Consider the following 27,600-nt stretch of genomic DNA (forward strand, 5'->3'; position numbering starts at 1 on the left):
TTCATATGCTCTCAATATTCAGGGTTTTATCCTTCATAGAAGAAAAAAAATTCCATTCCGTTTTTAAGGCGGTCGGTCATAACATTTTTAGCATTAAATCAGACTTTAGTGTGAGGTTTTGTATTAGTTTTCCTAAAAATAGATATATCGGCCTCCGGACAATTTTTTTCTCTATATTTGGCCCCCGAAAATAATTGCCCAGGCCTGGCCTACGGGGTTTCCTGCCGTTTAAAGCCTTGAACCAGAAGGAAAAGTGCCGTTCCGTCTTAGACTTAGACAAACTTTAATGATCCGCAAGGGAAAAAATTTCTACTCGAAAGGATTCTTCATCACTCCAAGCAACGTTTGGAAGTTTTACAAGTTAAAGTACCAATGATAGTCACACACACACTAGGTGTGGTGAAATCTGTCCTCTGCATTTGTCCCACCCCCTGGGAGGTGAGGGGAGCAGCGGGCAGCAGCAGTGGCCGCGCCCGGGAATCAGTTTTGGTGATTTAACCCCCAATTCCAACCCTTGATGCTGAGTGCCGAGCAGGGAGGTAATGGCTCCCATTTTTATAGTCTTTGGTATGACTCGGCCGGGTTTTGAACTCACAACCTACCCATCACAGGGCGGACACTCTAACCACTAGGCCACTGAGTAGGTTAATATAATACAATATATAATATATGTATATATATTATATACTATATATATAATACAATATAACTCAAGCAATTCCTACTTACTAAAGCGTCCCGTGTGTGATGTCTGTAGGAGTGTTTTCATGCATATTTGTACGTACTATCATAATGTAATGAAGCTAGCGTTATTAGCCAATGTGCTAACACGTTTACAAGTGTCTGTGTTAGTATTATTAACTTACAACGGCATTATTTTTGTATCGTTTCAGTTCCACAAATTCACCAAACCGTCACCGTTGAGTTATTGAGTGTTCCGCAGCTAGTGGGTCCATGACCATGACTTCTGTTTTGTTTGATCAGCCGTTTTACTGCCGTGTTACACAGTTTGGAAACAATTAAGGTATGTGAATAAACATTTACAAAATCTTTCTGTGTAAATTACTCATTTCACAACGTATATATATCTGTGGCTTAATATATGAAAACAATTTTTTATCTCTAAACTTTAGTGGGTGTGGCTTAAATACTCTGAAGTCCGGAAAATACACGACATCTTATCAAGGAAAATACTGTCCAAGCTAAACTTGGTTGTACAGTAGTACCTCAGCTCATAAGGTTTTTGGGATACAAACTAATTGTTATGCTTTAGGATCATCCCAGTGAACCACGTAAGATCTGAACAAAAACATTTGTCTTACTTGCTAGCATTAGCTTATAGCTAGCAGAACTTGCCTTCTTTTTTTAACCGTAGTCGGGAAGGAAGTGAATGAGAATATAAAAGGCTTAAAATAACACCTGCCAAAGGTGTTAAAATAAAATATCTAAACGGCAGGCATTTATCCATGAAAATATGATGAAGCTGCCGATAGGGTGTTTGATGGAGATGCAGTAGAGGTCCAGTCACTAAGGTGATTTAAGGGTTCACAAAAAAAATCATTAACCCGATCCTAAATCGATTCATAATTTTAAAAAATCTATTTAAAAATATTTTATTTTGAACATACATTTTTAGCTTTTCTAACCAGTAATTTTTTTTGGAAATGTTTCTACTTTATTATTTAAATTATTCTACCAAATAATACATTGCAGGAATCGATTTGAATCGAGAATTGACTGGGAATCCAAACCGGATCAAATCATTAGGTGGCCAAAGATTCATACCTCTGCTAAATACCGGACATTAGTGCGGATTGATACTGAAATACTAATACCGCCGATACTAGATATTTATGCTTTAATATCGATTCTAAAATCTAAATATCGATACTTTTTATACTGTAGTTATTTAAAGTGTATCATTAACAGAAACAGTGTAAAAAAAGTAAGTCAACTTTTAAGGGGCCATGTTGAATGCTTTTGTTGTAACTGAAATGTTACTTTTTATACTAATAGTAGTTCTTATTTATTTTAATGCTTTTTTATATTACTTACACTACCGTTCAAAAGTTTGGTGTCACCCAAACAATTTTGTGGAATAGCCTTCATTTCTAAGAACAAGAATAGACTGTCGAGTTTCAGATGAAAGTTCTTTTTCTGGCCATTTTGAGCGTTTAATTGACCCCACAAATGTGATGCTCCAGAAACTCAATCTGCTCAAAGGAAGGTCAGTTTTGTAGCTTCTGTAACGAGCTAAACTGTTTTCAGATGTGTGAACATGATTGCACAAGGGTTTTCTAATCATCAATTAGCCTTCTGAGCCAATGAGCAAACACATTGCACCATTAGAACACTGGAGTGATAGTTGCTGGAAATGGGCCTCTATACACCTATGTAGATATTGCACCAAAAACCAGACATTTGCAGCTAGAATAGTCATTTACCACATTAGCCATGTATAGAGTGTATTTCTTTCAAGTTAAGACTAGGTTAAAGTTATCTTCATTGAAAAGTACAGTGCTTTTCCTTCAAAAATAAGGACATTTCAATGTGACCCCAAACTTTTGAACGGTAGTGTATTTCCTTTTGTTATGTTTCGAAACCTTATTTTCATGTACTTTTTTCTGTTGCATTAGCTTGGCTATATTGTTATTCACGCCACTGCTTTATTTCAGAGTTTGAAATACATATAAAATCAAAAAATGTATATAAAAATACTATATAACAATAATAACTATGTTATTTGAAATACACAACTTTTAAAATTTTAGCAGACCCATTTGGTAAATTTGCACTAAGTATCGGGTCGGTATCGCTGATACCATCCTGAATTTTCCTCGGTATCGGATGGGAAAGAAAACCAGTGGTATCGTACATCATTATTACATTACTTTGTAGAACTAATATAGTTTGTACTACAATCCATTGTATTGTTTTCCATACAGTATTGCTTATCTAGAAGCGTGTTCATATTTAACAGCAGGTTACATGTTAAAATTGGCATTTTTTTGGAGGGGCCAAGACTATTTTAAGTGTTTTGGGTTACGAGCTGTGTCACAGAACCAATTAAACTTCAACACCGAGGTACCACTTTTGAGTAGTCCGTGTACAGCTTTTTTAGTCAACACGCACATTGTCTTAATATCCGCAACAAATGTATCTCTCTGGCTCTCAACGAAGGCGGACGCTTCCCTTCCCTCTCTCGTCCCGTCGTAACGCTTCCCTTCCCTCTCTCGTCCCGTCGTAACTTGGGTTTGTCTTGGACATCTTAACACTTCCTGTAGCTCAGTGAATGGTCACTCACCAACTATCCTCTGACCGTCTTCGGTCCTGAGGCGGACAATCTGCACCTTGACGTTGGTTCCGCTGACGGGGGTGAGCACCTCCTCCAGCTCGTTCCACACGCTGAGCACCGAGCCGCACAGGACGTAGTACGTCCGACAGCGGAGGCCCACCTCGCACTGAAGCCCCACGGAGGCCTTTTTGCAGTTTCCCCTCCTACAGGAAGAACGGTATCACAGCATTAACCATGCACAAAGGTGTCAAACTCATCTTTTTATTTGGCCCTCGAAAGCCTAGAAATAATGTGAATAAAGAACACTAACTTTTCTTACTATTTTAGGTCAATCTTTCCATTTTGACAGAAAAAATACACGCTCAGTGTTGGCGCTAGGAATTTTCAAAATGGGGTACCGGGGACCCCATCAAGTCATAAAAATGGGGTCCCACTTCTTGTAAGCGTTTTGAAAACAAATGATAAATGCATGCATTATCCTGTTATAGCTCACATTCTATATTGTGTTCTGGAAAAAGATTGTCATAAACGTTTATTCATTAAAAAAATAGTACAAAAGAAAACACATTTTTATGCATATGTAAACATATTCAGTTATAAACATTCATCAACTTCAAATCTAACCGTCAATTCTTTTTTTTTTTAATGTTTTTTGTTTGTTTTCTGCCCTTTTTGTCAAAGAAAACTGTGTTTTTATGGTAAACACAAAATATGCTAAATCTTCTACAAAAAATATCTTTCAGAGTGGAATATTTGATGTGAAGTAATCAGAGCCTTGTACAGGTCAATCATTCATAAAAACATTGATTTTGATTCAATATTATGTTTTGAGCAATGACAGTTTTAAAGAAAAAAAACAGCTTTGTGTTATTAGTCAACATTGCAACTTTTTCTAAATTACATTTCACCTGTAAGCTTTTTTATTCAACTTTTTATTTCACAAATCGAATCTTCAACTTCAAACTCTTGCTACATTCAATGAGTTCAAAGCTGTATGCTCCATGTGAGCAAGTTTTAATGTTGTAAATTTGATGTTTTATGTGTTGTTTACTGTTTTTAATGTAACCTTGCTGCTGCCCTCTTGGCCAGGTCTCCCTTGGAAAAGAGATCAAAGATCTCAATGGGATTTTACCTGGTTAAATAAAGGCTAAATAAAAATAAATTATTTTTTTGTTTATTTTAATAGTATATTTAGAAAGTGCCGTGAGCCTTTAAAACTTTAGCAGTGGGCCGTAAATGGCCTCCGGGCCACACTTTTGACAGCCCTGCTATAGATAATAAAAAATTAAATGTGATAAGTCTAACGATAAATATCAGAGCCTGGCGACGCATGCGCGTTCATCATAACACACAGTCAGCATCTCTGCTTCAGTAAACAATGACGGTGATGATGTCACTTGCTAACTTGTCAGCCACTTCCCCAAGACACTCCTTTTGAACCCTCATCGCACATTACTCTTCAAAAGGCACATATTCGTTGACCTGCAAACTATGTTTTTTGAGGTGGAGGAGTCTGGTCGGGTGCTGGTTAGCTTGAAGCAAATAGCTAGCCTGCCTCCACCTGCACGCTTGCTCCCGCTGTCAGCGCGCAGGTGCGTCCTCGCTCTCCTGGCCAGAGAGAGAGAGAGACGTGCCGGTCCTCAAGTGACGGCGTAATAAGAGCGCAGCACCGGCGAAAAGCGATAATCGCTAAAAAAAACAAAAAAACAAGCAAAGTGGAGTTTTGACCCGGAGAAGGCAGGGTCGGTAAAAATAAAAAAAATTAAAAATTAAAGACTTATGGAAATGTGCGTCCTGATTTCAATGCGTAAAAAGACACAAAACGCCAACACTGCCGGTACTAGTATAGTATCACGGTGCTAATGAATCAAAAACGACAAAGACAATATGACATACATCCATAAATGTGGATGTATATGCAAAAGTGCAATATATTTATCTGTACAGTAATCTACTTATTTATATCTGCACCTTATTGCTCTTTTATCCTGCACTACCATGAGATAATGCAACGACATTTCGTTCTCATCTGTACTGCAAAGTTCAAATTTGAATGACAATAAAAGGAAGTCTAAGTCTAAAACGGTACTATACTCCATTCTTAATTTATCCCTCAATGAAAAGGAGAGTTCAAATATCAGGACTAGAGATGTCCGATAATGGCTTTTTTGCCGATATCCGATATTGTCCAACTCTTAATTACCAATTCCGATATCAACCGATACCAATACATAGTCGTAAAATGAACACATTATTATGCCTAATTTTGTTGTGATGCCCCGCTGGATGCATTAAACAATGTAACAAGGTTTTCCAAAATAAATCAACTGAAGTTATGGAAAAAAATGCCAACATGGCACTGCCATATTTATTATTGAAGTCACAAAGTGCATTATTTTTTTTAACATGCCTCAAAACAGCAGCTTGGAATTTGGGACATGCTCTCCCTGAGAGAGCATGAGGAGGTTGAGGTGGGCGGGGTATTGGAGTAGGGGGTAGCGGGGGGTGTATATTGTAGCGTCCCGGAAGAGTTAGTGCTGCAATGGGTTCTGGGTATTTGTTCTGTTGTGTTTATGTTGTGTTACGGTGCGGATGTTCTCCGAAATGTGTTTGTCATTCTTGTTTGGTGTGGGTTCACAGTGTGGCGCATATTTGGAACAGTGTTAAAGTTGTTTATACGGCCAACCTCAGTGTGACCTGTATGGCTGTTGACCAAGTATGCGTTGCATTCACTTGTGTGTGTGTGTGTGTGTGTGTGTGTGAAAAGCCGTAGATATTATGTGATTGGGCCGGCACGCAAAGGCAGTGCCTTAAGGTTTATTGGCGCTCTGTACTTCTCCCTACGTCCGTGTACACAGCGCCGTTTTAAAAAGTCATACATTTTACTTTTTGAAACAGATATTTCCGATATTACATTTTAAAGCATTTATCGGCCGATAATATTGGGCAGGTCCGATATTATCGGACATCTCTAATCAGGACATGTTGAGCACGTGGAAATGTTACAAGCAAGTCCACTTACCAGAAGGCATGAGAGCAGATTTTAGCCGACGAGGTGTACTGCTCATTCCAGTGCTGCTTGGCGTCTTCCGACAAGACCTGAGGAGGGAAAAAAGAAATACAAACCAATCAGAAGACTTCCTCGTGAAGCTTCCAAAGTGCTTCCGACACCAACCTTCTTCAACTTCTTCTTGAGGTCGTTGTACGTCTCCAGCTTGAGCTGCCTGCCCGTGTTGGGCCGGTAGACCAGGAAGAGCCTCTTCTTGGTGTTGACCTCTTTGACCAAGATGGCCGTCTTCTTGTTGTTCCTCGTCTGAGAGCAAATAGGGCGACAAAGTATGTCCGACGTGTCCCCAGTAGGCGTGTGCTCCAATAGCAGAGTCGTGTTTCCATGCTGGGAGACTGTGCCGTGTGACTAGAAACTAGTGCAGGTTGCCAGGTGAGCAAAGGTAAACACACCTGCACATAGAAGCCGTCATCTGGCCCGTTCTGATCAGCCCAGACGTGAGTCGCTTCCTCCCATGACATCCCTCGCTCCACACTCACCTGGCAAACAAACCAACTTCAGTTTAAAAAAACCAAACAAGAACAACAGCGAGTACCGATACAGATCACTTCCTGCTTCTCAAGCTCGAGACTGATACTGGATAACTTCTAGTATATATTGTTCAAATGTAGATTTCAATGTAGTTTGGGAACACCTTTCTTTGGAGGCTCAGTTTTGAAACTGCGTCTTAGCAATGCTGGCGTCAAGCGTGATGCTTTGCAGAACCTGACCAACTGCACACATGGAACTACTCAGCCAATCAAATCTGTGCATTCCAGGCGATAAACACGGCGACTCTTTAGCACATTCCTTCTTCTGGAAGCACATTAGTTTGTCTCGTCTATACAGACCGTGGCTTTAAAAAAAACATGGCATTGTAAAATGACAAAGTTTTTGACCAAACACACCAATAATAAGCACTCAGTATCAACACCTAAATCCTGATTCTGTACATCAGCTGTTTCTCTATTTTTTGGAGGCACACTTCCCATACCTTTACATGAGGAAATTATCTTGATCTGGACCTACAGTACAGGCGAAAATTTCTCATTCAATGTGTTTTCTTTATTTTCATGACTATTTACATTGTACCGTATTTTTCGGACTATAAGTTGCCGTTTCTTTCATAATTGGCCGGGGGTGCGACTTATACTCAGGAGCGACTTATGTGTGAAATGATTAACACATTACCGTAAAATATCAAATAATATTATTTAGCTCATTCACGTAAGAGACTAGACGTGTAAGATTTCATGGGATTTAGCGATTAGGAGTGACAGATTGTTTGGTAAACATTCAAATAACTATAACATATAGAACATGCTATAGCATGTTCTATATGTTATAGTTATTTGAATGACTCTTACCATAATATGTTACGTTAACATACCAGGCACGTTCTCAGTTGGTTATTTATGCCTCATATAACGTACACTTATTCAGCCTGTTGTTCACTATTCTTTATTTTAAATTGCCTTTCAAATGTCTATTCTTGGTGTTGGCTTTTATCAAATATATTTCCCCCAAAAATGCGACTTATACGCCAGTGCAACTTATATGTTTTTTTCCTTCTTTATTGTGCATTTTCGGCCGGTGCGACTTATACTCCGAAAAATACGGTAGATTGTCACATCAAAACTATGAAGGAACACATGGAGTTATGTACTTAACAAAAAAAGGTGAAATAACTGAAAATTTGTTTTTTTAGCAAAGCCTGCTTTTTGGGGCGGACTCATCTAGCTAGCGCCGGGACAGAAGTGGTTTTATGACCTTGAGGAAGAAGGATTTTCCTTTATACAAAACCAACATATTGTTTTGTGTATTTTGGATCTGCACAATTCCTGAAAATGTGAACTCAAACCATGGTGGAGATTTTTATAAAACAATATTTGCTTCCTTCATCAGTGTTTCCCATAAACTGCCAAGATACCTGTGGCTGTGGGGGCGTGGCTATGGGCGTGGTCACCATGACAGAGTAATTTGCATAATTTACTACAATGATATGATTTTCTCTAAAAAGGCTCAAAAAATGTATACTTACTAATTAATAATAACAGTTTTGTTTTAAACGTCCATCCATCCATCAATCCATCCGTTTTACAATATAATTACAACACTTTATGTACATATTTATATACAGATTTGAACAATAAGTTATTCACCGAAACATATTTATTAATTGTGGTTCTTACAAAAAATATATCTTATAAAATATAAAAGCTAAAATGTCTCTTAAAGCTCTGCCCCTTTAATTAATGCATACTAAATAATTTAACTTTAGCCTACTACTACAACCATATTATTTACCAGCAACATAAAGTGAAACAGAGGCAGAGGTGTCCTGCCACAGTCAGTAACAAATACACAGAAAACTGTAGTGGTCAAATACAAATAAGGCAACAAGATAAGTATCCTACACTTCTCTTTTGTAAAGTAAAATCTGAACAGCCTATATGGGCATCTACATCAACTATATGATTTGCCTGAGAAGCTGGACAGGACAAAAAGATAAATAAATATATATATATATATATTATATATATATATATATTTGTGGCGGACGTAATTCTTTCGTGGCGGGCCGCCACAAATAAATGAATGTGTGGGAAACACTGTTCATACTTCCTCACAATACGCCGTTTGTAATTTTCCCCAATTGTGACAATTTTCCCAAGTGTGACGTCAACGGGTATCGCCATACAGTACAGGCCAAAAGTCTGGACACACCTTCTCATTCAATGCGTTTTCTTTATTTTCATGACTATTGTAGATTGTCACATCAAAACTATGAATGAACACATGTGGAGTTATGTACTTATCATAACTGAAAACATGTTTTATATTCCAATTTCTTCAAAATAGCCACCCTTTGCTCTGATTACTTTTTCGCACACTCTTGGCATTCTCTCCATGAGCTTCAAGAGGTAGTCACCTGAAATGGTCCTCACTTCACAAGTGTGCTTGAAGCTCATGGAGAGAATGCCAAGAGTGTGCAAAGCAGTAATCAGAGCAAAGAGTGGCTATTTTGAAGAAACTAGAATATAAAAGATGTTTTCAGTTATGATAAGTACATAACTCCACATGTGTTCATTCATAGTTTGGATGTGACAATCTACAATGTAAATAGTCATGAAAATAAAGAAAACACATTGAATGAGGAGAAGGTGCCTCCAAACGTATGGCCTGAACTTTATATATGTGTTTAGGAAAAATAAGTGTTTGATACTTCTCCTGTTGCCTTATTTGTATTTGACTTTACTAAATGTGTGGGTAGAATTTTATTCAACAAAACCATTTTTCTTTTCAGTAATATATACATTTCAATAGAGCAGTTTATTTTATGTAGGAATGTAGTCAATCATAAAAATGGCACCCAAAGTTTAAAAAAAAAAAGGATAGGTTTGAATCGAGAATCGTTTTGAATCAAGAATTGATTCCAAATCAAATGGTTACCCCCAACAATGGATTGGAATGGTGACTCTACAAGAACCTACCGTGTAGAGTTCAACATGTCCAGATGTTGTGTAGCCCGGCGTCAGGAACTTTTTGCAGTCCACCTTCTTCACCTTCTCGTCACCAGAACCCAGATCTGAATAAACGGACAGAAATGAAGTGATGCTACAAAAAAAAGATTGAAATAAATCAAAAAGCGAGCGAAGCCTGGTACCAAGAATGCCCATATCGTATCTTCCGTTCCTCTTTGCTTCCTGGATGACGGCGGCCAGCGTGTCAGAGAAGTACTGGAACAGAGCGTTCTGCTGGTGGACCTCCATGCCCAGAATGCGGTTCAGGAACTTCCCCATGTTGTTGTAGTCTATGGTGGTGACAGATAAAAACGAGGATGAATATAGTGTTGAAATGAGCAAGAATGATGTGGAACTCACCTTTGTCCAGTGACAGCGTGTTGTAGCGGTCCTCCACGTTGATGAGGCCCACACCGATCAAGCCCCTCTGAATGTCTGCACCACAACCTTCATCAGAACCTTTTCAACGCAGGCAAATCTCTGCCATGTTGTTTTACCTTTGAAGAAATCTCCTTTAAAGTCGGAGGGCGGCGAAACCAGCGGCGTGTCCAGCCTCACTATCGACTTCATCACGATTTCCAGCGCGTTCCTGCCGTACTGTGGCGAGACCGAGGCACACTTTAGACCACGTGTCAAACTCAAATATCTGGCCCACCACCTCATTTAATGTGGCCCGCAAAGGCTTGGAATTACCATCCGTAAATTTGTTTCTAAATGTAGTCAACTTTCTATTTTGACAAAAAAAAAAAAACATGTACTGTATGCATTTTCATATATTTTTTAAACTTATCGTATTTTTCGGACTGTAAGGCGCACTTAAAATCCTTTCCTTTTCTCAAAAATCGACAGTGCGCCTTACAACCAGGTGCGTCTAATGTACGGAATAATTCTGGTTGTGCTTACTGACCTCGAAGCAATTTTACATGGTGTAATGATAAGTGTGACCAATAGATCAAAGTTTATTTATATAGCCCTAAGTCATGAGTGTCTCAAAGGGCTGCACAAGCCACAACGACATCCTCTGCTCAGATCCCACATCATGGCAAGAAAAAACTCAACCCAATTGGATGACCATGAGCAACCTTGGAGGGGACCGCAGATATGGGGACTCCCCCTCTCCAAGCGACCGGTGCAATGGATCTAGTTAATAGTGTGAGAGTCCAGTCCATAGTGGATCTAACATAATAGTGTGAGTCCAGTCCATAGTGGATCTAACATAATAGTGTGAGAGTCCAGTCCATAGTGGATCTAACATAATAGTGTGAGTCCAGTCCATAGTGGATCTAACATAATAGTGTGAGTCCAGTCCATAGTGGATCTAACATAATAGTGTGAGTCCAGTCCATAGTGGATCTAACATAATAGTGTGAGTCCAGTCCATAGTGGATCTAACATAATAGTGTGAGTCCAGTCCATAGTGGATCTAACATAATAGTGTGAGTCCAGTCCATAGTGGATCTAACATAATAGTGTGAGAGTCCAGTCCATAGTGGATTTAGTTAATAGTGTGAGAGTCCAGTCCATAGTGGATCTAACATAATAGTGAGAGTCCAGTCCATAGTGGATCTAACATAATAGTGTGAGAGTCCAGTCCATAGTGGATCTAACATAATAGTGAGAGTCCAGTCCATAGTGGATCTAACATAATAGTGTGAGAGTCCAGTCCATAGTGGATCTAACATAATAGTGTGAGAGTCCAGTCCATAGTGGATCTAACATAATAGTGAGAGTCCAGTCCATAGTGGATCTAACATAATAGTGAGAGTCCAGTCCATAGTGGATCTAACATAATAGTGAGAGTCCAGTCCATAGTGGATCTAACATAATAGTGTGAGAGTCCAGTCCATAGTGGATCTAACATAATAGTGAGAGTCCAGTCCATAGTGGATCTAACATAATAGTGAGAGTCCAGTCCATAGTGGATCTAACATAATAGTGAGAGTCCAGTCCATAGTGGATCTAACATAATAGTGTGAGAGTCCAGTCCATAGTGGATCTAACATAATAGTGTGAGAGTCCAGTCCATAGTGGATCTAACATAATAGTGTGAGAGTCCAGTCCATAGTGGATCTAACATAATAGTGTGAGAGTCCAGTCCATAGTGGATCTAACATAATAGTGTGAGAGTCCAGTCCATAGTGGATCTAACATAATCTTGAGAGTCTAGTCCATAGTGGATCTAACATAATAGTGTGAGAGTCCAGTCCATAGTGGATCTAACATAATAGTGTGAGAGTCCAGTCCATAGTGGATCTAACATAATAGTGTGAGTCCAGTCCATAGTGCATCTAACATAATAGTGTGAGAGTCCAGTCCATAGTGGATCTAACATAATAGTGAGAGTCCAGTCCATAGTGGATCTAACATAATAGTGTGAGAGTCCAGTCCATAGTGGATCTAACATAATAGTGTGAGAGTCCAGTCCATAGTGGATCTAACATAATAGTGTGAGTCCAGTCCATAGTGGATCTAACATAAGATCTAACATAATAGTGTGAGAGTCCAGTCCATAGTGCATCTAACATAATAGTGTGAGAGTCCAGTCCATAGTGGATCTAACATAATAGTGAGAGTCCAGTCCATAGTGGATCTAACATAATAGTGTGAGAGTCCAGTCCATAGTGGATCTAACATAAGATCTAACATAATAGTGTGAGAGTCCAGTCCATAGTGGATCTAACATAATAATGTGAGAGTCCAGTCCATAGTGGATCTAACATAATAGTGTGAGAGTCCAGTCCATAGTGGATCTAACATATTAGTTTGAGAGTCCAGTCCATAGTGGATCTAACATAATAGTGTGAGAGTCCAGTCCATAGTGGATCTAACATAATAGTGTGAGAGTCCAGTCCATAGTCCAGTCCATAGTGGATCTAACATATTAGTTTGAGAGTCCAGTCCAAGACGTTTATATGTTGTCAATATTCAGTGTTTTATCCTTCATAGTTAATATTGTAAATCCCACATTCTTTATTTTCATGTACATTCTGGGTGTATCATTCAGTAAAAAAAATTTTAAATTCCATTCCATTTTTAAAAGGCGGTCTGTCGTAACGTTTTTAGCATTCAATCAGACATTATTTATTGTGAGGTTTTGTATTGGTGTTCCTAAAAATCAGATATACCGGCCCCAGACACATTTTTTTCCTTTATATTTGGCCCCCCCAAGTCAAAATAATTGCCCAGGCCTGATTTACAGATACATTGTAAAAAAACCATGGTACAATTTCTGGTCAAATTTCAGCTACTAAACTTTACTCTAAAATCCACATGTTTTTCTTACAGTGTACGTAAAAATAAACAATAATTGTGTAATGAAGCAATTTACAATGTATATATTATTCACTGTTACAAGTGGAAACTCTGAGGGTGATGTGGCCCCCACTGAAAAGGAGTTTGACACCCCTGCTTTAGACACACAAAGGCACGCACGCACGGGAAGACAAAAGTGACTTGTGCTTACTTTGTTGTCGAAGTTGAACCTGCTGAGGTCTCGTGTCTCGGTGGCTCTTCTGTCGCCGTGAGTGAGCGCTCCCTGCCACAAAACATTGGGAGTTTCACTTCCACTCGTTAAAAAACATCTGGTGAAATCATTCACTTACAAGACTTTCTAATCTTTTTGCCACAATGGATGCAAATCTCTGCTCTCCGGCGAGCTCCGATATGAGGAAGACGTACTCCGGCGCCGTGACCTGATTGGACCTGTGAGTTCTGCCTGTGACGTCACATGACAGGAAACGTTACTTCCATTTGCTGCAGCGGGTAGAGGAGGGGGCCGGGCGGACGTGCACCCACCAAACTGCTGAATGGCTCTGTCTGCGCTCCACGGCAGCTCCAGCGTCATGTGGACCCTGCGGCGCTGGTTCTTCACCCGCCGGTCCGCCTGCAGCGAGATGCCCGAGCTGGCGGCTTCGGAGATGATGGCGATGTGCTGGGCGGGGAGAAGCGCAACAGGTGAGATTATAACACAGAATATTAAAGGGGAACTGGCCTTTTTTGGGTGAATTTTGCCTATCATTCACAATCATTATGAAAGACATGATGGATAGATTTTTAAAAAATGTGTTCTAACTTGTAAATTAGCATAAATAAAAGTCTGCTTACAGCGGAACCAATTGGAGGTCCTCTATTCTGCCCATAAAACCCAATAAATAACCATTCAAAAAGCGCCAACAATACTCCTTTTACATTTCGTGACTTGAATATTAACCGAATATTAGTGATATTGTTATTCGACAAACGTGATCACAAGCTTGTGTACAATTCCAACATGGTCGACTGGTGAGGTCTTTCCTCACGCCCCTGAAATTTATTGCAAATCACTAATCATGACGCTCACCTGGATAAAAGGTGGCTGAGGATGTATTCCAGTGTTTCCCATAAACTGCCAAGATACCTGTGGCGGTGGGGGCGTGGATATGGGCGTGGTCACCATGACATTATCGAGTAATTTGCATAATTTACTACAATAATTTGATTTTCTTTAAAAAGGCTCAAAAAATTTATACTTACTAATTAATAATAGTTTTGTTTTAAACGTCCATCCATCCATCCATCCATTCATTTTACAATATAATTACAACACTTTATGTACATATTTATATACAGATTTGAACAATAAGTTATTCACTGAAATATATTTATTAATTGCGGTTCTTACAAAAAATATATCTTATAAAATATAAAAGCTAAAATGTCTCAAAGCTCTGCCCCTTTAATTAGTGCATACTAAATAATTTAACTTTAGCCTACTACTACAACCATATTATTTACCAGCAACATAAAGTGAAACAGAGGCAGAGGTGTCCTGCCACTGTCAGTAACAAATAAACAGAAAACAGTAGTGGTGGTAGATAGACGCAGAGCTTCATCAAACATCTGATCCACTGAACAAAGAGCTCCAAAAATCTTGAACTTTAGACTGCCATCAGTTTTACTCCCTACACTTAACCAGGTGTTTCCTACTGCCTGCAGACTTTGCACCCTTTGTTATACACACATGTTGTGTTTCTAATATAAATACATTTAATAAAGTCAAATACAAATAAGGCAACAAGAGAAGTATCCTACACTTCTCTTTTGTAAAGTAAATCTGAACAGCCGATATGGGCATCTACATCAACTATATGATTTGCCTGAGAAGCTGGAGAGGACAAAAAGTAAAAAATAAAAAATAAAATTTGTATTTAATTTTTAAAAAAACATTTTTTAATTTTGTGGCGGACGTAATTCTTTCGTGGCGGGCCGCCACAAATAAATGAATGTGTTAAACCCTGTATTCCGACAAATTGGTACACTTGGACAGTCGATTAGGACCCGGAAATGGCGATAGCGACACGAAAAGACGCTTGGTTCCACACCCCTTTTATTAGGGTTATTAGTCATTCTTCATCTAAATGGGAATATTTGAACATCCAAGCAGTCGGCATCCTAATGACAGCAGACCTTGTGATGTTTTATTATGTTTGTTGGCTCTCAGAAAGTCTGCATTGAGTAATAATCAGTGATGAAGGGAAAAAAAAGAAAAAAAAGAAAATCTTGTGATGCATGTAAGAAATTAATGTGCCGCGTATGCTTTAAATGATCAAAATATGTAAATATTATAGATGTCCCTGTTACTATATTATATTATATTATATATATATATATATATATATATACACATACTTACATCGTGTATATAAAACCTTAATGGAGGTGTTTGAATGTTTTAAGGGTTTTATAGGCAGAATAGAGCAGCTTCCATAAGCTCCATTGTGAGCGGACTTTCGATCACATTTTTAAAATATTTAGAATGCATTAAAAAAAAAAATCCATCTTCACGTCTCTCATAATGATTGTGACCGATAAGCAAAATTCCCCTTTTAAAAAACTGCAAGCAATCTTACCTTCTCCCCGTCCATGAACCTTTGCTTCTCCGTCAGGTTGAGGATCTCCACGGGGACGTCCAGCTCGGAGCGAGACTCGTAGGTTATGCTTCCGTCGTCGTTGCTGACCACGCGACCTTTACGGCCGGTCATCTAAAAAGGCAGGAAAGTGATTGTGAGACATCAGGAACGATTTACCCTTTTCTATTAACTAAGCATACAATATTGTTTTTTACTATTAACTATGCATGCACAATAATGGTTTATATGTTCTATTAACTAGGCATGCATGGTATTTATTGTTTTTCTTTTTAATTAACTAGGCATGCATAATTTGTTTCCCTTTTCTATTAAATAAGTATGCACAATGTTTTATTTTATATTATCTCGGCATGCATGATATATTTTTTCTTTTTAATTAACTAGGCATGCACAATATTTTTTTTCTTTTCAATTACTTGGCATGCATGATTTTTTCCCCTTTTTTGTTAACTCAGCATACAAAGTAATGTTTTCTTTTCTGTTAACTAGGCATGCACGATCATTTATTTTCAAAGCGATAGATGCTTCTCAAGACCGATCTATTATTTTGTAAATGTAAATTTGGCTGTAGTTTGTGCACACCTGGAAGTAAGAAAGAGCCACACATTGGTGGATTGGAGAAAGTGCACCTGAAGATTTGTCCTAATCATATGACATGGCTACTATGGTAGAGCTAACATCACATCCATATATCAGTTAAGATTATGTCCTGATTAGGAACAGGTTTTGTTTACATTTTAACAGATACTAGCTCCACTTCGGTTCTTTAATAAAGGTGACGGTACTTAAAATGTTTTTTAAAAAAATACCAATGCCTTTTTATGTTATGACATTCAACTAGTACTTTAAATAATTTGGTTATATATATTTAATAACACACTCAAAAATAAATAAAATCTACAACAAATTGTCAGAATTATTGCAGCAATACAGAACATGGAGAACGTGCAAAAAGCGACTTGCTAGGGTTTTAATGTTTGATGCTTGAAATTCCGGGTGTTCCTGACTGCAACTTCGCTGGAGAAAGTGGTGGTGGTGTTATTGTTGTGGCTACTAGCACAGAGCCACGTGTAGCGAGTAAGGACGACTCGCTTTCAGAGTTGGTCCCACACATGGTGCCCTGTCGTCACGTGAAGGCCTTGTGACCAATCAGAGCGAGTATGGCCAGACATTCTCTTGAATGATTGGTCAAAAGCCCCTCACGTGACGACAGGGCACCATGTGTGGGACCGACTCTAAAACCGAGTTGTCCACACTCGCTGTACACAAATCTGGGCTAGTGCTGCACCCAATGAGGGCTGCTGTAATAAAGTTGAAAAATAGCAGCAGACTGTGTACATCAGTAAAAAGAATGTTGCATTCACTTTGCACCGCAAAAAGGCACCGATAGCGTCTTCTTTTTTCGGTGTGGATACCAGCGGGTGGCCAGTGGGGTTTCACGCGTCGAAACCAGGTGCGTTTTCAGTGCATCTGATCTGGGCGGCACACAGGATGTTTTCTGATGAGTAGAGAAGTCTGACCAACGCCATGTTTGTCTAAACTGTGAAGTTCACTAGTTTAGGGGCAGTGTGGAACATTCTACAAGTTAGGAGCGCTTGATTTGTTAACCCTAACCCACCTACAGCACAGTACAGGTCAGAGCTGGGCAAATATTGACTCGGGGGCCACGTTGAGAGAAAAAAATGTGTCTGGGGGGCCAAGGTGTATGTGTGTATAAATGATATGATATTAGTTGTACTGTATGTATGTTTGGGTCCCTTTTTTTCCAGGCACACCAATACCAAAAGTCACAACGTCCGATGGAATTCTAAAAACGTTATGAAAGACCACCTCAAAAAAACGGAACGGAATTTTGCAGTTTTTTACTGAATGGGACACCCAAAATGTACATTAAAATAAAGAAAGTGAGATTTACAATATTAACTATGAATGTTGGAGTTTGCATGTTCTCCCCGTGACTGCGTGGGTTCCCTCCTGGTACTCCGGTTTCCTCCCACCTCCAAAGACATGCACCTGGGGATAGGTTGACTGGCAACACTAAAATGGTCACTAGTGTGTGAATGTTGTCTGTCTATCTGTGTTGGCCCTGCGATGAGGTGGCGACTTTTCCAGGGTGTACCCTGCCTACCGCCGAATGCAGCTGAGATAGGCTCCAGCACCCCCCTGCGACCCCGAAAGGGACAAGCGGTGGAAAAATGGATGATGGGATGAACGTCGCTTCTCTTTTACTTCTCAGACCAGCTCCTCCATAGTTGTGTATCTTTTACAATGAAGCAAAACACAACAAAAATGCAAACAAACCCAGCAAAATATGAATGCAAAGTGTAATAAACACCTACAATATGATATATCACGTAAAAATTTGCATCCGTTTCTGACACATGCGTTTGGGGCTGGCTGCTCTGGAAAAAAAAACCCCGCCCACTCTGCTTTGTTCCTGGTCTGAGCTGCTGTGACGTACATTACCGTAATAACTCCTACAACACCCAAAACGCAGATATCAACCATTTAATTTTTTTTCTATAGTTCAAGACTTACGGTCATTTAAAAACAGCACTGCACATCGTAACAGTTTTGATGTTAAAGGTCTAAAATAATTATGTAGAAAGTGTAAATCATAAAGCGCCGTATTTCGCCCAGGTGTGGTAGCGGTAGTGTCACCTCTTTGGAGCGTTTTTATTTTTAATTTTGTATCGCTTATTGAAGTTTTTTCTTTTTTATGTTATAGGTGCGACGTCGTAATTCCTCGTATCGATCCGTGCTATCGTGCGCCCCTACTTTTAACTTTTAACTGCAGTTTGGGCCGTTCTACCTCGGCGACATTGTCCGGTCCCCCCAGCTCGTCGATGAGCTCGTCCAGCGTGTTGGGTGGTAGCGCCTCGGCGAGTTCCTCCAGCTTGTCCAGGAGTTCCCTCTTCATCTTCTGCGCGTGCTCCACAGCGTCCTGGCTGGTCAGGCAGCTGTCGTCCGTCTCCGGCTTGACTGGATGGGCGAGCGAGCACAATTGAGTTGTCCTCAAAATAACAACGGCTTCAAGTCAAGGATATTTGGCGGTTTACCCGTAGACGGCGTGCTGGGAGGCAGCGACGCCACAGGCGCGGTGAACGCAGGTCGGTTGGAGCCTAGTCCAGACGCTAACAAGGCACTTTGAATGGAATCCGGGTCGATGCTCTTCCTTCTCTTTTTCTTCTTCTTCTTCTTCTCTTTGTTCTTCTTGGGCTCCTTTCTGACAAGCCAGGGATCTGGAGAGAAAAAGGTTTGTCGTGTACAATACCTCGCATTGCCAGCATCCTTCCTCCTCACAATCCTCACCGTCCTCGCCATCAGACTCGTCTCTGAAAGGGTTGAAGTCGTCGTCCTCGTCTGCCGAGCTGACAGACTTGAAGCTGTCGTCGCTGTCGTCTCTGCCCGAGTCTTTATCCGACTCCTCCGACTGGCTCTCGTCGGAGCTGGTGCCCGACAGGCCGCCATGTGTGCGAGGCTTCTTCTTCTGCTGCTGCTTCTTTAACTCCGGTCCTGGGAGGAGACACACCTTCATTTACCATTTCACGGCAGCTTAGATCAGGGGTCTCCAAAGTGTTTGAACAGCCCGCGACACATTATAAAGATACTTTACAAAAAATAAAATAAAAAGTGGAAAAAGAACATACAGGTAAAACATTTTTTTTCGAAATGTTGACTCAAATAACTAAGTTTTTTACTTTAAAACGGTCATGCTCAAAAAATAATAATTAATTAAAATCAGTTATGTTATTGACCCTTTTTGATTGATGAAAAAAAACCACCTATAATAAACGGATGGATCTGAAATAGAATAAAAATAAAGGGTATGACTTAATTTCATCACTTATCTGCAGGGGGTTGTTTTGGATCCCCAAGAATTTGTGGGATTTTTTTTTTTTAAAGCCGTCACTGCTCAAAAAATAATGATGAATTAAAATCAGTTATGTTATTGACTCTTTGATTGATAAAAAAATATATATAATAAACGGATAGATCTGAAATTGATTGAGACTTAATCGTTGGAAAAAAATAAAATAAGGTGTGACTTAATTTCATCACTTTTATGTGCGGGGGGTCGTTTTGGATCCCATGAGTTTTGGTGATTTTTTGTTTTTATTTTTTTAAAAGCTGTCACTGCTCAAAAAATAATAATTCATTAAAGCCAGTTATGTTATTGACTAATTTTGATTTTTAAAAAAACTAAACTATAACAAATAGATACATCTGAAACTGATTTAGAGGCTTAATTTTAAAATTTTTTAAAGAAATTTCAAAAAATTAAATAAAAAGGTGTGACTTAATTTCATCACTTTTATGTGCGGGGGTCGTTTTGGATCCCATGAGTTTTGGTGATTTTTTGTTTTTATTTTTTTTAAAAGCGGTCACTGCTCAAAAAATAATAATGAATTAAAACCAGTTATGTTATTGACTAATTTTGATTTTTTTTTATAAAAACTATAATAAATGGATACATCTGAAACTGATTTAGAGGCTTAATCGTCAAAAAATTTAAAAAAAATAAATAAAAAGGTGTGACTTAATTTCATCACTTTTATGTGTGGTGGGTCGTTTTGGATCCCCAAGAATTTTGTGATTATTATTATTATTTTTTTTTTAAAAATCTGTCACTGTTCAAAAAATAATAATTTAAAAGCAATGGTATGAAGTACTTCACATCAAATACAAATACTACCACAAAAAAGTGTATTGACCAAAAGGGCATGAAACTTTCTTTTAAATAAATCAACATCTCTACATCAATAGGTACATGTAGAGATTCAAGCATAGAATAAGAATTTTGACTTAGTTTTTGAACATTTGTTATGACTGATACCCTTCCAAGTCCCTGGGACCAAACTTCAGAGGAACCCTAAAGGTTAAAAAAAATCTATATATTAAAATATCAAATGATTGGATTTTCCGGTGTGTGGCCCTTAGTGGAAAAAGTTTGGACACCCCTATCTTAGATCTTATTCCCTGTACCTTTTCTTTTCTTCCCCTTCTGTTGGAGCTGAGCTGCAGAATCGTTGGGAGACGGCGTCTTCTTGGTGGAGAGGTCGATGCCCAGCAGGCTGTAAAGTTTCTGTCGGTCAGGAGCTGGGAAGTGCTTCTCCACCAGAGACTGCAGCACACCTCTGCAATGACACCCGTCATGGCAGACAGTCAACGCACACATTCTTCTCTTATGTACAGTCCAGGCCAACATTTTTGACGAACCTTCTCCTCATTCAATGTGTTTTCTTTATTTTCATGACTATTTACATTGTAGATTGTCACATCAAAACTATGAATGAACACATGTGGAGTTATATACTTAACAAAAAAAGGTGAAATAACCGAAAACATGTTTTATAATCTAGTTTCTTCAAAATAGCCACTCGTTGCTCAGATTACTGCTTTGCACACTCTTGGCATTCTCTCCATGAACTTCAAGAGGTAGTCACCTGAAATGGTTTTCACTTCACAGGTGTGCATTATCAGGGTTGATTAGTGGAATTTCTTGCTTTATCAATGGGGTTGGGACCATCTGTTGTGTTGTGAATGAGAATGTGTGTCCAAACTGTATACGCTGTATCGGGACAGATCTATAAGAGTTTGAGCAGAAATATTTTGTGTAAGAATTATTCAACACATGGTGGTCCAGCGATTCTGGACCACCATCCGCCGCCTCAGGAAGGGGAAGCAGTGCACTGTCAACACCGTGTATGGTGAGGATGGTGTTCTGCTGACCTCGACTGCGAATGTTGTGGATCAGTGGATGGAATACTTCCTCAATCCCACCAACACGTCTTCCTATGAGGAAGCAGTGTCTGGGGAATCTGTGGTGGGCTCTCCTATTTCTGGGGCTGAGGTTGCTGAGGTAGTTAAAAAGCTCCTTGGTGGCAAGGCCCGAGGGCTAGATGAGATCTGCCCGGAGTTCCTTAAGGCTCTGGATGCTGTGGGGCTGTCTTGGTTGACAAGACTCTGCAGCATCGCGTGGACATCGGGGGCGTTACCTCTGGATTGGCAGACCGGGGTGGTGGCTCCTCTCTTTAAGAAGGGGAACCGGAGGGTGTGTTCTAACTATCGTGGGATCACACTCCTCTGCCTTCCCGGTACTCAGGTGTACTGGAGAGGAGGCTACGCCGGATAGTCGAACCTCGGATCCAGGAGGAACAGTGTGGTTTTCGTCTTGATCGTAGAACTGTGGACCAGCTCTATACTCTCGGCAGGGTCCTTGAGGGTGCATGGGAGTTTTCCCAACCAGTCTACATGGGTTTTGTGGACTTGGAGAAGGCATTCGACCGTGTCCCTCGGGAAGTCCTGTGGGGAGTGCTCAGAGAGTATGGGGTATCAGACTGTCTGATTGTGGCGGTCCGCTCCCTGTACGATCAGTGTCAGAGCTTGGTCCACATTGCCGGCAGTAAGTCGGACACGTTTCCAGTGAGGGTTGGACTCCGCCAAGGCTGCCCTTTGTCACCGATTCTGTTCATAACTTTTATGGACAGAATTTCTAGGCGCAGTCAAGGCGTTGAGGGAATTATTTATACACCATAAAATATCAACAAAATGCTATGTCACATGAATCGTTTCAAGCACTTCTGTGAAGTGAAAACCATTTCAGGTGACTACCTCTTGAGGCTCATTGAGAGAATGCCAAGAGTGTGCAAAGCAGTAATCAGAGCAAAGGGTGGCTATTTTGAAGAAACTCGTATATAAAACATGTTTTCAGTTATTTCTATGACATAACTCCACATGTGTTCATTCATAGTTTTGATGTGACAATCTACAATGTAAATAGTCATGAAAATAAAGAACACACATTGAATGAGGAAAAGGTGCGTCATGTACTGTACAAAACATTTCTTCCTACTTTGCGGTTGACACAAAGTCATTAAGCTCTCCGCCTCCTTCCTCCAATGCCTCCAGGGTTCTTGCTTCTCCGGTGGACTGCAGGCCAATCACCACGCACTGCGGGGGAGCAACACGTCAGCGACATCTTGTTCCAGGAAGAGTGAGAATCATTTTGTAGTGTTTTAACTGAAAGCCTTTTCGGGTCTCACCTTCCCGTTCTGCACTTCCTCTCGGGCCAGCTGGACCACCCTGCGGACCTTGGAGGCGATGCAGAGGTACTTGAAGAACCTCTGGTGGGCCGACCAGAACTGGCCCCACATGGACTTCTTCATGCGCTGCTCGGCGTCCATCAGGTTGGCGGCCTGCTGGAACTTCTCGCGTGCGCTCACCCACTGTTTGCCAAGAAGTGAGGTTGAAGCGAGGACAGGCAGGAACATGTTGGGCAGCTGGAGGGTGCACTCACCAGCCTGACGGACTTGTTGTACATGTTGATGTAGTGCTGAGTCAGGGGAACCTCCTCAATCTTGAACGTCACGCCTGTGAAACTCAGCTGCCTTGCGATGTACATTCCCCTCAGCTTCATGTCCATGGCCACAATCTCCATGGCGCCCACTCCCCTGGAAGTCACTTGGTTTAAGCTCTCTTCCAAACCTGCTGGAACCTTCAACGTTCTCACCTGCGCTCCACGGCTTGGATAAAGTTGCCAAACTCCCTGAAGGGCGTTTTGTGTCCCCAGATGCCCAAGCGGTTCATGTACGCCATGTTTCTTGGTTCAGAGGCACCTGGTTGGAGCATGTGCAGCAAACTCAGCCTGATGACCAGACAGAACTCGTTTTCTTCCACCAACCTGTCGCACTGGCGTACACCACGCGAGCCTTGGGTAGTTTGTTCTGCAGCTCCAACACCGCCAGCCCGGTTTTCGTGGGTTTGGATGATCCAATGGGACACACATTCTTAGCTTTGTGGCATTCATCGTAGACAATCTGAGGCGGTTGGAGTCAAGGAAACATTTCGTACGGGAGAAAAACTGTGGATAAACTAAGAAGGATCTTTATGAAAGGATACAGCGCCGTCAAAGTCCTCCCCGCACCAGTGCAGCAGCTGCTCAAACCTGGTCTTGTACTTCCCTCCCGACTGGCTCTCTCCGATCAACGAAGAGTAGGTGGCGAAGATGACGCCCTTTTTCACGCTGCCGTTGTGTTTGGAGGAGATTTTGCCGTATTTGAACTGAAAAGAGATGAGGAGTCACACGACTGATACGTTGACAGGACTAAGCCAAAACCATTATGGCCAAAATAATCATCACAGTTATTTAAAATTATTATAGTAGGGCTGGGCGATATATCAAATATACTCGATATATCGTGGGTTTGTCTCTGTGCGATGTAGAAAATTACTATTTCCTGAGTATTCCAGAATACGTTCTCACGCAGTTGCTTTTAGCTGAGGGCATCACACTACAGGCTTTTCTAACTCTTTCTTGTCTCTCCTTCTCACAGAGACATAAAACAAGCGCACCTTCTTACATACTGTCGCGCGTGCAACGTCATACGCCCTCGCCGAGCAGAGAGGTAGTGGCATGGGTAACATTAGCTGTGGTGCAAGCTGAGCGGTGTGAGTGTTAATACGAGAGAGAGAGAAGGTGCGAATCTGGTAACAAATGGAGGAAGAAGAATTAATTCCCAAGAAAAACAGCACAGGGTCCATCGTCCCGTGGTGGTTTGGCTTCAAGCGGGAAGATGCTGAACAGACAACCGTAATCCGTAATATGTCAAGTATGCGGCAAAAGCGTTGCTACAAAAAGTAGCAGCATTACTAATTTGTAGCATCATTTGAAAAGTCACCCGCTAGAGAATAAGGAGTGCTTGAAACTCTGCATGTCAACATCTCGGCCGGTGCCACACCAACAAAATGCGGAAGCAACCAGCACTGACCCAATTGAGGCTGGCGTCTTCCATTTCCAGATCAACACCGTATGAAACAAATAGTCAAAAACAGAAGGAGATAACGTCCGCAGGAACCTACCACATAGTGAAGGACATACACTATTTGATATCCTATTATGCAGCTCATTTTTATTTGACACTTATTGAAATCTCTTGTGTGACATCATGCACAAAAGTGCAATTTATTTGTTTTAAACTATTGTAGTGGCGTTCTGTACAAAAAGTGCACTTTAATTGAGTGTTGTTTTGATATGTCATCTTAGTGACATCATGCACAGAAGTGCACTCATAGCTTGTTTTAAAATGTCTCTGACAATCTTGCACTTTCTGTTTTGAAATGACATGAATGTTTGTGCCACTGCTTAATAACTGTTTAATACACTTTTAGTTGTGATTTCCCCTCTCTGCATGAAAGTTTAAAAGTAGCATATATTAATGCAGTATGAAGAAGAATGTTTTAATGTAGACACATAGAATCATCATACTGCTGTGATTATATGCATCAAGTGTTCATTCAAGGCTAAGGCAAAAATATCGAGACATATATCGTGTATCGTGACATGGCCTAAAAATACCGAGATATTAATAAAAGGCCATATCGCCCAGCCCTATATTATAGTATTCGGTAAACCACGGATACTTTGTTTACTGAAGAATGTTTGTGATAAGCAAACAAACTAACTAACTTTGAGAGGAAGAATAGTGGTTCTCATTACCCCCACAAAACGTATCAAAAAGAGGCAAAACCGTGGCCCTAAAACCAAGTACCGTATTTTTCGGACATTAAGTCGCAGTTTTTTTCTTAGTTTGGCCGGGGGTGCGACTAATACTCAGGAGCGACTTGTGTGTGAAATTATAAACACATTAGCGTAAAATATCAAATAATATTATTTAGCTCATTCACGTTAGAGACTAGACGTATAAGATTTCATGGGATTTAGCGATTAGGAGTGACAGATTGTTTGGTAAACGTATAGCATGTTCTATATGTTATAGTTATTTGAATGACTCTTACCATAATATGTTACGTTAACATACCAGGCACGTTCTCAGTTGGTTATTTATGCCTCATATAACGTACACTTATTCAGCCTGTTGTTCACTATTCTTTATTTATTTTAAATTGCCTTTCAAATGTCTATTCTTGGTGTTGGCTTTTATCAAATACATTTTCCCAAAAAATGCGACTCATACTCAAGTGCGACTTATATGTTTTTTTCCTTCTTTATTATGCATTTTCGGCCGGTGCGACTTATACTCCGGAGCGACTTATACTCCGAAAAATACGGTACAGACCGTAGTGTGGGTTACCTGTACTGTTGCACCTCTGGTAAACACAATTACATATATGGACAAAATGACAGTAGTCGGCTGTTAGCATATATTAGCTCAATCAAACATGGCAGAAATTGTCTGTTACAAGATACTGCAGTAGTGAACAGTAAGGATGCAACAATGCTCGCTATAATCCTGCACGGGACATGATGCATTTAATAAAAAAATCATATTAATCAAGATCGGATGATATGAAAAAATTAATTGTGATCTTTTTTTTTTGCCATATGGCCCAGCCCTAGCTTACAGTATGTATATGAGATATGTCTTTGGCCAAATAAAACTTTATTACATCTGTCGTCTTGGCAAGTTTTTGAGAGTTTGGCGCTAGAGAAAAGAAGGGAAGCGTTGTTAATGCTCAACGTGTCTCCACAACTCGACAATTTGTTTGGAAGTGAAATCCAACTCAGCTTTATCGTGCAACTCATTGTGGCGTTTGTTGTTGGTTCATCCGCGCGAGAGCATTTATTCGTTTTCGGGAAACGGCGAGGTGTGCGGCAGTGTTTCAGAGTTACAATGCGTGCCTGTTAGCACCCTGTGGGTAACAGAGGCGAGAGCACTGATGTAAAAATGCATTTCTTTTCCTAATATTTGCGGGAGCTATTAGCGGATCTACCTTCACCCTCTGTTGTCATTAACTCTTACTTGCTCTCACTGTCTATCGGTCGCCCCCTGGTGGTTGGCTAACGGTAGGCTGCGAACGTGCTTGGTTTGAAATGCAGCGTAGCCTGTTTTTTTAAAATGTCAACATCGCCGAGTAGCTGCCAAAATCGTGATCACGATTAAAATTTGAATACTTGTGCAGCCCTAAAACGTACTAGGGTTGTCAAAAGTATTGCTCAATACTCCAAAAAGTAACAGTAAAAATGAACTGATTATGATAACTTTAGCCCAGTTGTCAAAGCTTGCTTTTTAACACTCATTTTCTTCACACACACACTAGATGTGGTGAAATTTGTCCTCTGCATTTGTCCCATCCCCTTGGGGAGCAATCATTGGTACTTTAATCTTAATCTAATCTTAAAGTATGACAATAAGTTGCAGTAACAGCTGCAAGTCCAAGACGCTAGATGGCAGTAGTGTATACATTTATAGTGTGTTGGCTAGTCAGGTTAGTCTTTGCTCGAGCTAGTCTTTTGTTGCGCCCTAATAAGTGTTAATACGGTAAGTATTGTACTAATCGCATCAGCGGTTTGATTGTGACATGCAATTTAGTTGTAACTGTTTTTGTTTTTTTTCATTTTCTTTTTATTGACATCCAGCATCAGACATTCCTATCCATTACATCATATATCTGTTGTCGGCTATAAATGTCCAAATATTTTTTGTTTATATCCCGACCATACCACCCACCCCTCCCAAAAAAAGAAAGAAACAGCAAAAAAACCAAAGTAGTGTCTACAAATACATCAGTTAAATAAACAAAAAAAGAAATACATTAATAATAATAATAATCAGAAAAAATATATATATAAACATATATATATATATATATATATATCACTCCATATATGTGTATATGTATGTATGTATGTATGTATATGTATACATATGTATGTATGTGTGTGTATGTATATATTAGGGCTGCAACTAACAACTTATTTGATAATCGATTAATCTGTCGATTAATTTGATTAATAATCGGATAAAAGAGAAACCACATTTCTATCCTTTCCAGTATTTTATTGGGGAAAAAAACAGCATACTG

General features: G+C 40.0%; 1 protein-coding gene across 2 annotated transcripts in view; it reads right to left on the reverse strand.

The window, feature by feature from the left end:
• sbno1 (strawberry notch homolog 1 (Drosophila)) overlaps positions 1-27,600 on the reverse strand; it is a 45,741-nt gene that overhangs the window by 3,365 nt on the left and 14,776 nt on the right. For both annotated transcript variants that reach the window (XM_062057381.1, XM_062057380.1), the window contains exons 11-32: positions 23,677-23,838; positions 23,459-23,594; positions 23,288-23,393; positions 23,075-23,228; positions 22,821-23,003; positions 22,631-22,728; positions 20,761-20,912; positions 19,087-19,290; positions 18,834-19,016; positions 18,587-18,756; positions 15,754-15,885; positions 13,661-13,796; positions 13,468-13,580; positions 13,329-13,400; positions 10,363-10,462; positions 10,226-10,300; positions 10,009-10,155; positions 9,836-9,930; positions 6,755-6,841; positions 6,471-6,608; positions 6,318-6,394; positions 3,305-3,498 (exon numbers count right to left, since the gene is read on the reverse strand). In XM_062057381.1, the coding sequence (XP_061913365.1) occupies positions 3,305-3,498; positions 6,318-6,394; positions 6,471-6,608; positions 6,755-6,841; positions 9,836-9,930; positions 10,009-10,155; positions 10,226-10,300; positions 10,363-10,462; positions 13,329-13,400; positions 13,468-13,580; positions 13,661-13,796; positions 15,754-15,885; positions 18,587-18,756; positions 18,834-19,016; positions 19,087-19,290; positions 20,761-20,912; positions 22,631-22,728; positions 22,821-23,003; positions 23,075-23,228; positions 23,288-23,393; positions 23,459-23,594; positions 23,677-23,838 (2,914 nt within the window). The remainder of the gene's footprint in view (positions 1-3,304; positions 3,499-6,317; positions 6,395-6,470; positions 6,609-6,754; positions 6,842-9,835; positions 9,931-10,008; positions 10,156-10,225; positions 10,301-10,362; positions 10,463-13,328; positions 13,401-13,467; positions 13,581-13,660; positions 13,797-15,753; positions 15,886-18,586; positions 18,757-18,833; positions 19,017-19,086; positions 19,291-20,760; positions 20,913-22,630; positions 22,729-22,820; positions 23,004-23,074; positions 23,229-23,287; positions 23,394-23,458; positions 23,595-23,676; positions 23,839-27,600) is intronic.

This window comes from Entelurus aequoreus, linkage group LG08 (genome assembly GCF_033978785.1).
Source record: "Entelurus aequoreus isolate RoL-2023_Sb linkage group LG08, RoL_Eaeq_v1.1, whole genome shotgun sequence".
Classification (NCBI taxonomy): domain Eukaryota; kingdom Metazoa; phylum Chordata; class Actinopteri; order Syngnathiformes; family Syngnathidae; genus Entelurus; species Entelurus aequoreus.